This window comes from Plecotus auritus (genome assembly GCF_963455305.1).
Source record: "Plecotus auritus genome assembly, chromosome: 1".
NCBI classification, from domain to species: domain Eukaryota; kingdom Metazoa; phylum Chordata; class Mammalia; order Chiroptera; family Vespertilionidae; genus Plecotus; species Plecotus auritus.
In genome coordinates this window covers 123602933-123619095 of record NC_137770.1, presented here as the reverse complement: position 1 = coordinate 123619095, position 16163 = coordinate 123602933, and the positions used below count along the sequence as shown (strand labels likewise).

The 16163-nt window shown below is 41.1% G+C and overlaps 1 protein-coding gene across 11 annotated transcripts in view; it reads left to right on the top strand.

Moving 5' to 3' along the window:
• Nucleotides 1-16163, top strand: part of LRRC49 (leucine rich repeat containing 49) — a 253934-nt gene that overhangs the window by 14305 nt on the left and 223466 nt on the right. For 6 of the 11 annotated variants that reach the window (XM_080663538.1, XM_080663543.1, XM_080663542.1 and 3 more), the window contains 3 exons: nt 2634-2736; nt 7518-7721; nt 12086-12152. In XM_080663538.1, the coding sequence (XP_080519664.1) occupies nt 2634-2736; nt 7518-7721; nt 12086-12152 (374 nt within the window). The remainder of the gene's footprint in view (nt 1-2633; nt 2737-7517; nt 7722-12085; nt 12153-16163) is intronic. The other 5 variants (XM_080663545.1, XM_080663546.1, XM_080663547.1 and 2 more) reach the window with 3 other exon arrangements.

The window sequence follows — 16163 nt, the reverse complement described above, 5'->3', positions numbered from 1 at the left end:
GTCAGTTTAAGCAGCAGAATTCTGTGGTAATTTTAGGTTCTATTTTACCACTTATTGCTCCCTTCGACATCAAGTGCCACTTTCGGGAAATTGCTTTTCATAGAAGAAAATACAATAGAATTTCCCCGGTGTTCAAACTGTCTCCTTTGACCCATTACTCAAATCTTACCTAATTTCTGGAACTTCCCAGCATCTCTTCTTGAATGTTCTACATTCTTCTAGGTCTTTAGGTTGTATCTTAAAATCCACCTTCCATCAAACCCATCTGTAACCATCTTGTTTAAGTGAAAAATAATGAGACACATTTATGTATGAAGATACCATTAGGTTTTATTTTTTTATTCTGCATTTTGTACAGGTTCTTCTAAATAGTTTATTAATTTCATATGTGTTTGCCCACTAGATTGAAAGCTACCTAATGGGAGGGACAACATATAACCAACAGCCTAAAAATTTCATGGGGTTGTCATATACCCTGTGGCTCATCACTAGAAGTGTATAAAATATGTTGACATTGACTTTGATTGTACAATACTTTGTAATAAAGAGGTAATATGCAAATTGACCATCACTCCAACACACAAGATGGCCTCCCCCATGTGGACACAAGATGGCCACCACAAGATGGCCAGCAAGGGAGGGCAGTTGTGGGCGATGAGGGCAGCAGGGGAAGGTAGTTGGGAGGGACCAGGCCTGCAGGGGAGGGCAGTTGGGGGTGACCAAGGTGGCAGAGGAGGGCAGTTGGGGGCGACCAGGCCGGCAGGGGAGGGCAGTTAGGGGTGACCAGGCTGGCAGGGGAGCAGTTAGGTGTCGATCAGGCTGGCAAGGGAGTGGTTAGGGGGTGATCAGGCTGGCAGGCAGAAGTGGTTAGGGGCAATCAGGCAGTCAGGCAGGCGAGCGGTTGGGAGCCAATGGTCCTGGATTGTGAGAGGGATGTCCAACTGCCCATTTAGGCCCGATCCCTCAAGGTGTCCTAGATTGGAGAGGGTGCAGGCAGGGCTGAGGGACACACATACCCCTGCCGCCATGCACGGATTTCATGCACCAGGCCTCTAGTATCCTATCTAATAAAAGAGTAATATGCAAATTAACCATCACTTCACTATACCCACAAGCCACGCCCACCAGCCAATCAGTAGAGAGTATGCAAATTAATCCCAACCAAGATGGCTGCAGCCACAGAGCAAGCAGGAGGCTTGGGTTTCCCCGGCAATGGAGGAAGCCAAGCTTTCCACACACCCTGGCGGGCTGAGGCCTCCACTCAAGGCTACAAAGTTTCAATTTATAGAAGATAAATAAATCCCAACAAAAATAGTGGCAGCCACAGAGCTGGAAAGAGCAGGAGGCTTGAGTTGCCCCCGGCAATGGAGGAAGCCAAGCTTTCTGCACACCCTGGTGGGCCCCGGCCTCCACTCAAGGCTACAAAGTTTCAATTATAGAAGATAAATAAATCCCAACAAAAATGGCTGCAGCCATGGAGTGAGCAGGAGGCTTGGCTCCGCTCCAGGCTACAAAGTTTCAATTATAGAAGATAAATAAATCCCAGATACCAGGGCCTCTGCTTGGGTTGCCGGGGGGTGTGGCTGGCCTGCAAACCACCTCAGGCCCCTCGCACAGGCTGTCCCATGCCCCAAGGGAACCCCCACCCTGATCCGGGACACCTACAGAGTAAACCAGCTGGCCTCCACTTGTGCACCAGGCCTCTATCCTATCTAATAAAAGAGTAATATGCAGATTGACCATCACTCCAACACACAAGATGGCTGCCCCCATGTGGTCAAAGCTCCTGCCCCCATGTGGACACAAGATGGCCACCATAAGATGGCCAGCAGGGGAGGGCAGATGGGAGGGACCAGGCCTGCAAGGGAGGGCAGTTGGGGGCGATCAAGCCTGCAGGGAGGGCAGTTAGGGGTGACCAGGCCGGCTTAAATGGGCAGTCGGACATCCCTTGAGGGGTCCCAGATAGGAGAGGGTGCAGGCTGGGCTGAGGGACACCTCCCCCCCGCTCCCATGCACGAATTTCGTGCACCGGGCCTCTAGTTCTCTATAATAGTAGCTGAGTATACAAAAAAAAGTGATGATGTGAGGTTTACATTTGCTATCCAAACTACTTTCTTTGTATGCCCTATAGTAAAATCATATACTATGTAGCTTTGTGTTAAACTTTTTGATATTTTGAAGGAGATGGAAGAGTAATAAGCCCTTCACCTCATAATAATCATCATGCATCTCATCCACAGCAAATGTGACAGAACTATATGGGCTGGACATGAAAACTACTATGAACTCCTTATCAGCATTTGGAGATTCTTCCATTCAGATACCTTCCAAGTCCAGAATCCGGCAGGGCTGTCATAGTGCTGGCCCAAGTGTATCTGGTAATGAGGGACTATCATCTCAGTTATAAGAGAGTTAAAATTTAGTATTAGGTATCAGCATTAAAAGGGATAAAGATAGAGTTGAGGAAGAAAGAAACAAACTCAAATTTAGTAATTAACTTCAATCTTGGAGAGCTATGGAAACTATACTTTCTAGAAAAGGTATTTTTAGGTGCCAAAGTTCTCCAAATTTAAGCTTTTAAAGGTTTTTCTTAATCAAGTAATTTGTATATATATATATATCATTTTCAATAGGTGATCATATTAATTTGGTGAGCTCATCAGTGTCATCATTTCACATTCTCCAGCGTTCTTCTGAAGAGAGAATTCTTTACTCAGACAGACTGACCCTAGAAAGGTGAGGACAATTTATTATTTTTTTGACTAGATAATACATAGACATGGTACAAGATTTGAATGGTGTAAAAGTCTCTCTCCCTCATCCCATTCTCCAACTATCCAGTTCTGCCACGTGAGAATAACCACTGTTATCAATTGTTTATTTATCCTTCGAGGGGTATGAAGAGGAATTTTATACCTATATAATGTAAAACAAAAGAGTACTAAGTAGTTCTATAATATGACCAATGAAAATGGATTTTAAGATAGCAAAAGCTTTGTAATATAGTCATCAAACAGGCTACTGGTCCCTGTTCAATTGAATCCCCTGTTACCTCACTGGCCTCACCTCCTCCTAATCTCTCATTTGCTCACTCTGCGTCCTTGAATATACCAAGCATGCTTACATTTTAGGGCTCTTGCACTTACTGTTCCCACTTCCTTTCCTCCTTTAGTTATATATATATATATAAATTGAATTTTACAGAGAGGAAGGGAGAGGGATAGATCGAGAGTTAGAAACATCGATGAGAGAGAAACATCGATCAGCTGTCTCCTGCACACTCCCTACTGGGTATGTGCCTGCAACCAAGGTACATGCCTTTGACCAGAATCGAACCTGAGACCCTGAGTCCACAGGCCGATGCTCTAGCCACTGAGCCAAACTGGTTAGGGCCCTCCTTTAGGTTTTTACTCAGATGTCATCATCTCAGGAATGGCCTTCCCTGGCCACCCTCTCCAGAATTGTAACCTGGTTCACCCTGACAGTTCCCAGCTCCTTCTATGCTTCATTTTTTTTTTTTTTAGGAATTATCACCCTCTAATGTATTAAATATTTTACTTATCAAGTGTATTATTTGTCTCTTTCTACTAAACTATAAACTCCACAAACACTAGGAGTTCTTTTTGTTGTTGTTCAATTCTGTATCCCCAGCACTTAGAACAGAACCTGGGACGAAATAGGCTCTCAATAAAAATTTTTGAATGAATGAATAAACTTAGGACTTGATCTTCATCATTAAATCCAGGAAAGTACCTGCAATAGAATAGTGGATGAAGGATCCAACCCTACCTTAGTGCTATAATCAGCAAAAAAAAAAAAAAAAAAAAAAAAAAAATCTCTGCTGTGCATTCCTTTATCTCAGCAGTGTGTATCTAATAGCAAATTGTTAAGCAAACTTATTAGCTTAGCAGTGCACACCTGACAGCAAATGTCACAGATCCTTTATATTTGTATTTGGGAGAAAGCTCTCGGGGGGGGGGGGTGGCGGGGGGGGGGTGGTGATATGTTGTTTTGTAGGCAAATAACACTTGAGGGCAGTTACTCTTATTACATCTTTGCAGTATTGTTGGTTTTTAAAATTGTAATGCTAATATTTACAACTTCCACAATATATTTTTTGTTGTTTTTTTTTTAATCCTCATCCTAGGATATGTTTTTATTGATATTTTAGCAAGCGAGAGGAAAGGAGAGGGAGAGAAGAACATTGATGTGAGAGAGAAACATCAGTTGGTTGCCAACAGAGAATTGAATCTGCAACCTGGGTATGTGCCCTGACCAGGAATTGAACTTGTGATCTTTTGGTGCACAGAACAATGCCCGACCAACTGAGCCACGCTGGCCAGGGCACTTTCACAGTATTCTAATGTTTTGTTGGATTTTGTGATAATCTTTATCTCACTGTTTAAAAGTCTAGCCAAGAATAATACCTCAGCCCTTAAGTTTCATGTTACTTGAGACTAACAGGAGCCAATATTTATAAGATTGTGATATAAGTTAGGCACTTGTGTTGTAGCTTGGGTGACTCACACAGTGGTGAAGATTGTCTTTGGCACATGACACAGACTTTGATCAGGTGGAGACTTGTTTAACCAGAAAAGTTAAGACCAAGGGAATTGACTCAGCTTCAAAGGCTGGTTATGATGGCAGGATCACAAAGATGTCAGAGGCTTAGGCACAATTTTATTTGTACCAGGATGTGCAGTCATGAAAGGTGGGCTGGAAGTAAGACATTCAGGGATCATTGTTTGAGAACCAGTAGGTAAGCTCCATGATTTTCAAAGGGACTTCTGCCATGCTATGCTTGTTTCTTAGCCAGGAGACTGAGTGGTCAAGAGTAGAATTCAGGCCCTGACCGGGTGGCTCGATTAGTTGGGGCATCCTCCAGTACACCAAAAGGTTGCAGGTTTGATTCCGGTCAGGGCACATACCTAAGTTGCAAGTTTAATCCCAGGTCAGTACATGTCTGAGAGACAGCCAAACGATCTTTCTCTCTCCTATTGATCCTCCCTCCCTCCCATTGATGTCTCTCTCGGTCTCTCCCTCTTCCTCTCTCTTTAAGAATCATTAAAAACATGTCCTCAGATGAGGATGAAGTTTTTTGTGTGTTTTTTTTAAAAGAGTAGAATCCAGCCCTGAGAAGAAATGCTTGGAAGAGCTAGGCTCTGACTGTCTGGAAGTTAGAATAGGCCTGGAGAATTAGGAAGGCAGCTTACCAGCACCTAGTAAGCAGTCAGAGGCAAAAGCATAATTCAGTAGACACCTCAGGGATTTTGTAGGCATAAGAAACGCTCCTTGAGAGCGCTGGGTAATAACCTAGTACGTGTATGTTTGCTTGTTTTGCTGGATGACAGGGTCTTATGGGGTTAAGGGGTATGCATATGAGCCTTGGAGTTGGGACTTAGTCACTGGATTTGGAATCTAAGAAAGTGACTTTATTTCAAATTGCTATGGCTTATGTAAGAGGTGGGTCAGAGGATTGTGTGTTTCTTCTAGCTTAGTGATACTGACTCAAGAATTGGATAAACTAGATGCTGGGGTATCAGTAATTTTAACTATGAGAAACAGAGGAAGACAGTTTTTTGCTAAACTGATGTACAAAGATAAATTTTAAGCGAGAATACTTATAATTTATATAACAAAAATACCAAATGAGGTAGTGTAATTAAGTGCATGAAATGAATTCTAAATACTAAGCACACATTAAAAGAATTAAACTATTATGTAATTTTTTTTCCCTTCTATTTTAAACCAATTTTTTCAGGGTCTGTATTTTTTTAATCCTCACCTGAGGATTATTGATTTTAGAGAGAGGGGAAAGGGGGGAGAGAGAGAGATCTGTTGCCTCTTGTATGTACTCTTGTATGTGCCCCAATCAGGGATTGAACCCACAACTTGGGTATGTGCCCTGACGCAGAATGGAACCCACCCCCCTTCAGTGTATGAGATGACTATGATGCTCCAACCAACTGAGCCATACCAACCAGGGCTTCAGGGTTGGTCTGTATTTTTAGACATCATATCATTGTTAATCATTAACATTCAGTTATTACCTGGTGCTAATCATTTTTTTCTCTTTATGGGGAGGATTCTGATACACAGTTTCACTTATGCTTGTAGCACTCTGATTTATTTGCTTTAAAGGTTTCATTAACTTGATTTTTACTGAAAGGAAATATATATATTTTTTTGGTTTAAATTTATCTTTATTGTTGAAAGTATTATAGATGTCCCCTTTATTTCCCCCATTAACCCCCTCCACCTGAAAGGAAATATTTCTAATTAATCTCCCTAGTAGAGTTGTTCACACTTTAATCAATAAAACTACATTTTCCTTGAATATTCTGTTGAGCATCTCAGATCATTTCTATCTGGCCATTTTATTATTCTAATAGAATTCTTTTTTCTTTTTTTTTCCTTTTTAAATATATTTTATTGATTTTTTACAGAGAGGAAGGGAGAGGGACAGAGAGTTAGAAACATCGATGAGAGAGAAACATCGATCAGCTGCCTCCTGCACGTTCCCTACCGGGTATGTGCCCGCAACCAAGGTACATGCCCTTGACCGGAATCGAACCCAGGACCCTTGAGTCCGCAGGCCGACGCTCTATCCACTGAGCCAAACCAGTTAGGGCTCTAATAGAATTCTTTAAGGGCCCTGCACGTATTAACTTCACCTATAACTTTTTGCATAATGGAGGTTTACTGTTTTAAATATAGCTAAAGAAATACATTGTTAAGGTCTCATCCTACCCAATAGCATTCTGCAGAGTTCAAAGTTAGTGTTGAACATGTAAACATATAATTAAAATCTAAATGTCTGCAGAAGTTTTCAATAAAGGATGAAATTATTTCTATCAAAGTGAACTGTAGATGATTGAATTTCTTGCTCTTCCTAAAATATCATTCAGCTCAAGAGTCTACAGTTCTATGAGAGACCCTTTTTAATGTTTTTGTTTGTTTGTTTTTTTCTGGTAATTTAGTTACCTGGGCAGTCTTTTATATCAGTCGATTGATGGCAAGGGCATTTCTCTGGTTATATGACATGGTTCTTTGAAGCATCTAAACCTCTGTTACATAAGACAGTTACATTAAGTGTTTTCTGATGTTAAGTCAATTTTATGTGAAATAATTTATATTGGAGTTTTCTTAATATAATGAGTGCTTAGGCGTCATTTTAATAATTATCCTTGTTAAAGTATATTGGCTTTTATATGAATGACTAGAGGCCTGATGCACGAAATTCAGGCAAGAGTAGGCCTTCCCTCTGGCACCTGGGACCCAGGATTCCCTCACAGCCCCAGCTTCGTCCGGAAGGTTGTCCAGTCTAATTAGCTTATTACACTTTTATTATTATAGATTTACAATTAGATCTAGGATGCTTAGTTCATGGAGGCAAAAAGTGGCTCTACTTATCTTTTTCTCTTCATAACATGGGAGCCCAAAGAAACTAATAATTTTTATAAGAGGGGGCAAGCTGCCAAATCAGAATCTTATTAACTTTTTCAAATGTCTTTTAGGCAAAAGCTGACTGTATGTCCTGTTATCGATGGGGAAGAACACCTTCGTTTATTGAACTTTCAACACAATTTTATAACTCGAATCCAAAATATTTCTAATCTACGGAGGCTAATATTCTTGGATTTATATGATAACCATATAGAAGAAATTAGTGGGCTTTCTACTCTCAGATCCCTCCGTGTCCTTCTGTTGGGGAAAAACAGGTAACTTTTATAGAGCAGTTTTTGTCTATTATACTTAAGATTAATGTTGACTTGTAGGTGTTTAGATGGCAACACAGAATTGAAAAATAGTTAAGAACCTAATGGACTAAATTTTTGAAAGATTATTTGAATGGATTAAGATTCAATCATAATTTGTTTTATGAGATTTAGTCTGACAATTAGTTAAAACAAATAACATTTATATAGTGTGTATTTTGTTATTTCCATTGCTTTCCAGTGTCAAAGCTTATATGGAAGTAAATAGCAGATCTGGCCTTTATGTTTTTTTAGACTATGTTTTAAGCATGTTGTATTCACTTTAGGCATGAGTATTTCACTAGTGATTCTCCTCAGTGCTTGACTGAAGGTCGACATTTACTTTGTGTGATTGTCAAATTACTGATTGATTTTTGTTCAGGTGGCATTTTCAGTATATATTTAAATTACATCCTATGTGAATGTCCCCAGTTCTTTTCATAAGGTTCTATTATGTGTACAGCTACACAATTCCTGCCTAACTTCCTTGAGATTTGTTCATGACTCTTCTCTTCATTCTGCTTCGCTAGATAGTTTTGCAATGCCTAGAAAGAAGAGCTGTTTGGCAAAAATCTAAAAATGATTTTTATATTATCAAATAATAAAGTTTAGATATGGTATTATACCCAAGCTTGGTTCCTCTCCATCCACCTCCCCTCTCCACCCCCAGCATGGATCTTACAATACCTGTTTATTCTCATTAGCCAGCAGTAATATAAGATACTTTTTCCAAGATCATGTCCTAATCTGTTCTCTGTGGTTTCTTGAAAGTTCCCATTGGTGTAGTCTGTCACCTACTATTGGTTCAAGTGTTAAACTAAGCAATATAGTATCATGAAGGAATTTGGGGGAATTATAGGATTATAGAGTATTAGGACTTGAAGTGACCTGAGAGATTAGTTCTCTTGTTTTGCAGATGGAGAAAAGGAGATGAAAGATGACTTCTGCAAGGTTAGATATGTACAAACTATATACAGTAGGAGTATGCCCCCGGAGCAGTTCACTGAGTAAAGTGAGGAGTAAACTTTTCATACATCAAGGCATTTCCTTCTAGGTGCTCACTGTTATCTCTCCCAGAGATTTCTTCACTCGCTTCTGATTCTTGGAGTTACTGATTTGTTTCTCTAGCTTCCATTTATTCTGCAGTACCATTGTCTTTCTGCCCTCCATGTCACTGTTTTCATGACATTGTAAATCTCCTTTTCTGGTTTTACTAGTAAAATTAGTGTCTAGAGCTGCTCCTGTTTCCTAATGTTTTAAATTATCTCTCAATCCACTCTCTTTTCCTGTGCCTCAAAGATACCAGTGTATTGGACCTTTTTAATCTTTTTAAAGGTCTCTTTGCTCCTCCAACTCTCTGAGGCCTACTGCCCTTCTCTATATTCTTACCATTGTTCAGTAAAAGCAATCTAATGCAGTTTCTTTTTCCTGCATTCTAGTCCTCCATCCTTTTGTTTGTTTGCTTGCTTTGGGTCATATTTTACTTTAATTTTCCCATAAAGAAAATAGCTCTTATTCAAGTTCTTAAATAAAAAAGAAAATAAGTCAGAAGACAACTTTCCATATTCTCCCAACTGGCATTTCTGAAGTATCAGTACAATGCAAATCTGATACCTAAAACATATACCTAATGCTCTTCAGCCAGCTGACTTTGTTAAGGCCTTCGAGTCTTGAAGATACAAATCTGTCCTGAAGCAGTACTTTAGTAACCATTAGGCAAACCTGGCTGAGGACTGCTGAAGAGAGAAGCACATCTGCCACCCTGTGCCCTCATGTTCGTCTTGGGGGACTTGTTGCCTCCTGCTGTTCAAGTCCAGAAACGTTTGTCCTTCCCACATTGCAAAGCACTGCACTGTCTTCTAGTCCAAGACAATGGAACCATATATGAATATCTAGGGTAACCAGATGCCTCTAAGTTCAAACAGATCCAATAAATACTTCTGCTGAAAAGCTAGAAAGACCCTGCTATGCTACATTTGAAGTTTACGTTGCTACTAACGAACTCCCAACCCCTCTGTATGACTTTGAGGTTGAAGTTCTTGCCGTCTAACTGTTCTGCTTTCTGTACCTGATTATCCTTGTGAGATCTTCTGGTGCCCTCATGATCACAGGCTAACTCATAGAACTACTCTGAATTTTCTTCTCATCACCACGGACTGTATATAAAACTTTCTGCCAGACCCTGGGATTCCATTTTTCTTTCCTTTTGATTGCTTGAGGGTTCCCACTTATGGATTTGTCTCTGACACCTGAAAAGCCTCACCTTCATATAAATCTGTAGAAGGAACCTTATCCTGCTGTCAGTAACATATTGCAACCTGTAGAGACAGGCTGTCATAAATGTCTAGAGTTCTGTAGCTACTGAAGTGATATCAGAGCCTTGCCTTTTTCTAGTTTCCATTTTGTTCAATGGGAGAACTTAAAACAAATTTCAGGTCACATTTGTATTAATGTAAAAATTTTCAACTATTTTGGAACTGACTAGGATTCTGCAAATTCCTCACATCAGTACCTAATCTGACCATGGCCTCCTAGGTCAACTGATACCTTCACCTGCCTCTGAATTCTTTAGAATTTTATCTGCTTTTATGTCATTTCAGGTCCTGGGGGTGTATGGCAAAAGCATTTCATGAGAATAAGACAGCAAGATGTTTAGTTGGTTTTCAGTTTAACTGACTGAACAACTTGTCTATTTTTATTCCTAGTCACCTGGGCAATCAGAATCTGAAGTGAGAGTCATAAAGCCACTATGTGTCAAAGCTAAGAGAATGCTTGAAATCACAATAGACTGGGACTGTTTTACTGGATAACTTAGCAGCATGTGAGGCCCTGGTGTTCTTTGGAAGACCTGTTGCACATTTAGTTTTCTGTGATGGGAGTGCCTTAAACGTGCCCAGAGTTTCTGGTCAATTCAGAAACTATATTACGTTGATCCTCCAAATCAGAGAAATATGGGCTGGGACAATCTCCATCATCACTTGTGTATAATTTCCAATATGTTAAAAATATAATTCTTAGACAGATAGATACTAATTCCAGGACATTTTTTAAATTAATTCATTAATGAGGAAACCAATAGGATGACAAAGCTGGTTCAAAGGAGGATAAGAGAAACTGATATATAGTCAATGAAAAATGACAAATACTGGAATAAGATTGTTAAGTTATAAACAGGTTAACTTTCCTATTAGATAGAAATAAATTATATTCCTACTTGGCCAAAAATCATACATCAGTTTTTTACAAGTTAGTATATAACCTTACAGAATTTGGGCTCTGACCCATAGTGAATAGATGATTTTTAGGTAGGTTTGTTGACAGTGCTCTGACATTGAGAGGACCTGCAGTCATTTCTTAGTCTTCTTTTCAAAGTCTGGTTATCAACATTTAGTAGCACCCTTTTTTCTATATTCACATATTACAGTTTTATAAAATTGTTTTTATACTATGTGTTTTTTCACTTGAATACTTATATTTTATTACTAAGTTTTCCCATGTTATTAAATGTTCTTTGAAAATACAATTTTTATAGCTGCATAATCTATATGGGTATATATGTAATAATTTACTTATTTTCCTTTTTATTAGATATTTATATTACATACTTTTTCCCCCCTCTAGTGCTGTAATTAATATTCTTGTCCGTAAATCTTTGTCTCCATCTCTGATTATTTCCTTAGTATTTTCTATTAGGTAGGGGAGTTTACCCTCATAAAGCTCATATGAGGGCAAATTGAGATTTGATAAGAAGAAGGTCTATGTTTTAGGGCATTACTTCTCAAAATGTGATCCCTGGACCAGCAGCATCAGCATTACCCAAGAACTTACTAGAAATGCAAATTTTTGGACCCTGTCCCAGAAACTCTGGAGGTGAGACTTAGCAAGCTATCTTTTATCAAGCCCTCCAGATGATTCTGATACACACTGTTTTAGGAAATGTGAGCTTAGGCATAAAAAAGAATTGAATAAAAGGCTTCTCTAGTAGCTCTGAGGTCAGCTTGCTATTAGAAAGCATCATTCTCTCCTAAAGCCTAAGGTTCTTAGAAGAATTGCTCTTTTCTAAAGATATGTTGTTTAAGCTGGGGGGACATTTCCTCTAGTAGGGCTGCATATTTAACAATACAGTTAAATTGATGGGAAATACGTTTTATGTAATGTACATGTTTATGTATAACCTATATATTTACATAGGTAGATAGCTGTAGTTATTTCTATTATCTGTATTTAAGTTATAGAGAATAAATAAAAATGAGTTATACCTTAGCATATTTTGATTTATAATAGATGTGATATATCTACATTTCTACTCTACTTACTCTGATTTTTAGAATCAAGAAAATCTCAAATCTGGAGAATCTAAAAAGTTTAGATGTCTTGGACCTTCATGGAAATCAGGTATTGTAAATATTTTTTTTATATTTTTCTTTGAGAAAAGCCCAGGAATATTGGCATTGCAAGAGTTTTAAGAATTATACTTATACTGAATTTTTCAAGAGTTACTTTACTGATTCACTGAAATGTTAAGCATATTTACATAAGATTTGGTAGTTTTGTATCTTAAGATACAGAAAGCATTCAAAATCTTTATAGTAATGACAACTTTGTTTCTTACTTAATCTTTTATCAACTTATTTTAAAATATACATTATCCAACCTCAACTCAAGACTAGAATATTACTAATGATTTTCTTCTACCTAGGTGTTCCTCCTTTATTTTGAGATAACCGCTTTTTGGATTTCACATTTATCATTCTTTTTTGAGTTACTTTTAGTTGGTTTTATCACATATATGTATGCCTAAATAATACATCATTTAGTAGCATTGTCTTTTAATTTAAAAAAGGTATCACAGTGTTGTCATCTAGTTTTCTCTTTTCAGATATAATATTATGTTATTGGAATTCATCTTTTTTATTAAGTAGCTGTATTTTATTCATTTTCACTGTTGTATGTTCCATGGTGTGGTTAGATGAAAACTTTTTTTCTCTAGTTTATTATTTATAAACATTGGGTTGTTTCCTTCTTGTTTTCTGTTTTGTTTCCTTTTGAGAATAGTACTTCTAAGAGCATTCTTGTACATGCTTCTTCTATATGCCATATATACTCTATAGTATAGATCTAGAATTGACTTTGCTGGTTAGGTTATTAAATTCTAACTTTAATAAAAGATAATGCCAAATTGTTTTCTAAAGTGGTTGCACCAGTTTATACTCCCACCAATACTACATAATAGATCCTATTACTTCACATCCTTTTCAACATTTAAAATTGTCAGACTTAAATTTTTGCCAATTAAATTTTTATAGTGTCCCCTTGTGGTTTTAATTTATATTTCTGATTACTATATAATCTGGGCTTATTCTTCAGTTCAGTCAGTCAATTTGTCTACTCCAATATCTGTCTATCCTAATTTATCTATCTGATTTATTATGTTCCCCCTCCTGTTCTTTTCTTTCAGAACATCTTGGCTGTTTCTTTTTTAACACTTTGCTCTTCCATTTACATTTTAACCTTTGAAATGTGAGTACTTACTTAGGAATAGCTATATGAGCAGAAGTTCATCTTACCCCTAAGGTAGTAGACGTACATTCTGGGATGATCCAGGAGTCCCTGCCTGTTGATGATCAAGATCTGCCATTGCCAATTGCAGTCATCCAGGCACAAACCTCAGTATGATCCTTAGGCTCTCTAAGCTGTTAATCCCAATAATTTTGATGAAAAGCTAATCTACACTAATAAAAGAGAAACATGCAAATTGACTGTCCCTCCGCCATGTCCACCAGCCAATCAGGAGTGAGTATGCAAATTAACCCAACAAAGATGGCGGCGGCCATGGAGCTGGAGTGAGCAGGAGGCTTGGGTTGCCCCTGGCAATGGAGGAAGCCAAGCTTCCTGCCTGCCCTGGCCTCTGCTCAAGGAGGGGCTGGAAAAAAAAAAGGAGGGGCTGGGAGCCTGTCACTGGGGGAGACCCAGGCTTCCAGCCCGCCCTGGCCTCGGCTCAAGGAGTGGCTGGGAGCCTGGGTCTCCGGGAAGCGTGGCCAGCCTGAAAATGGCAGTCAGCCCCTTACCCAGGCTGGTCACGCCCCCATAGAGTAACAGTGCCCATGGAGGGGCGTGGCCAGCCTGCAAATAGCCATTAGCCCCTCACCCAGGCTGGCCAGGCACCCCAGCAGGGACCCCCACCCTGAAGGGGGTGTGGCCAGCCTAAAAACAGCCCTCAGCCCCTCACCCAGGCTAGCCATGCCCCCATGGGGTGAGGGTCCCTGCCGGGGGGCATGGACAGCCTGCAAACAGCCACCATCAGCCCCTCACCCAGGCTGGCCAGGCACCCCAGCGGGAACCCCCACCCTGAAGGGGGTGTGGCCATCTTGAAAACAGCCCTCAGCCCCTCACTCAGGCTGGCCACGCCCCCCCCCAGCGGGGACCCTCACCTCATGGGTTCGTGGCCGGCCTGCAAACCACCACAGGCCCCTCGCCCAGGCTGCCCCACACCACAAGGGAACCCCCACCCTGATCCGGGACACGCTTCAGGGCAAACCAGCTGCCCCCCACCAGTGCACCAGGCCTCTGTCTATACTAAATAAAGGGTAATATGCTACTTAGACTGGGAAACCTTCCAGGAGACCTTCCAGATGTTCTTCTGGACAAAGCCATGGTGGTGGGGCCGAGGTAGAGGCAGTTAGAGGCCAAGAGGGAAGGGCAGTTGTGGGTGATCAGGCCGGTTGTGGGGGCCATTGGGAGTGATCAGGCCGGCGGGGGGGCAGTTGGGGGTGAGCAGGCCAGTGGGGCGGGCAAGAGGGGGCAAGCAGGCCAGCAGGGGGGGCAGTTGGGGGCGAGTAGGCTGGCAGGGGGGGCAGTTGGGGGTGAGCACGCTGGCATGGGGGAGCAGTGGGAGGTGATAAGGCTGCTGGGGGGGCATTTGGGGGCAAGCAGGCCAGCAGCAGGGGGCAGTTGGGGGCGAGTAGGCCAGCAGGCAGAGTGGTTAGGGGCAATCAGGCAGGCAGGCAGGTGAGTAGTTAAGAGCCAGCAGTCCCGGATTGTGAGAGGGTTGTCCAACTGCCGGTTTAGGCCCGATCCCTGTAAACCAGCAGTAGGACATCCTTCGAGGGGTCCCAGATTGGAGAGGGTGCAGGCCGGGCTGAGGGACACCCCTCCCCCCTGTGCACGAATTTTGTGCACCGGGCCACTAGTCTACACTAATAAAAGAGAAAGATGCAAATTGACCATACCTTCGTGATGCCCACCAGCCAATCAGGAGTGAGTATGCAAATTAACCCAACAAAGATGGCGGGTTAATTTGCATTCGCAGGCTCCAAGTGGCTGGAGGCGGGACGCTTGCGTTGTCGCCATGGCAATGGTGCAGGCATTCCATACCGCCCCAGCCGCTCTGGGCCTCTGGGCAGCGTGGGAAGGCAGAAAGGCGGCTCTGGCCGAGCTAAGGCAGAAAGGCGGCTCCGGCCCGAGTGAAGGCAGTGCCAGCAGCCAGGGGAAGGAAGGCCCATTTTTGCATGAATCTTTGTGCATCGGGCCTCTAGTGTAACTAATAAAAACCTTGATAGATCTAGATAGGCCACCTCTGTCAGGTTATCTTGTGCCAGCCCCATCTGTGTGTCTGTCTGTGTGTGTACCTTATGGGAGAAGTGATGGTACAGGCTGGTTAGTGTCACTCTAATACAGGGGAGGTTGCCCAGTTAGATGGTGTTGGAAGGGGCATAAGAATTAAAGAGTTTTGCCAGTAGGAGAAAATCATATGCAGAGCACTGAGAGTAAAAATAGCATGGCAATTTTTTTTACTGCTAGATAATTTAGCAGGTATTCAGGAATGGTGAAAGGTGCGGTAAGAGAGGTAGGTAGAAGCCAGATTGTGGAGGGCTTTGTATGTCATACTAAGGAATTGATATTTTTTCTTATAGCCCACTATTTTAAGAACTATCCATAACAATTAATAGTGAAACAATGTCTAACTCTAAAAAAATTTAATTGGGTAGTTAGAAAAACTAAAAGAAAATTATGTGTATAATTTTTGTGTTTTGAGTTTACGTCTGTTGGAAATAAAAGTGATACTTGGTATACATTGTGAAAACGTATTTGTTTTATGGGTGTGAAAGCATTCTGAGGAATGATGGTAGTGTTTAAGAAATAGACTTGGGTTGATCTCTTCCATGGACACAGACAATAGGTTGGTGGAGCCTGGGGCAGGGGTCGGGGGCAGGTTATTAGGGGTCAATGCAGCCGTGAGCAAACTACGGCCCGCGGGCTGGATCCGGCCCGTTCGGCTGTTCTATCCGGCCCGCGGAGCCGAAAGAGTGGAGGGTTCTCTTGCTCTCCCCTCCGCTCCTTTACTTTGAATTTATATTAGTTCACACAAACACTCCATCCATGCTTTTGTTCCGGCCCTCTGGTCCA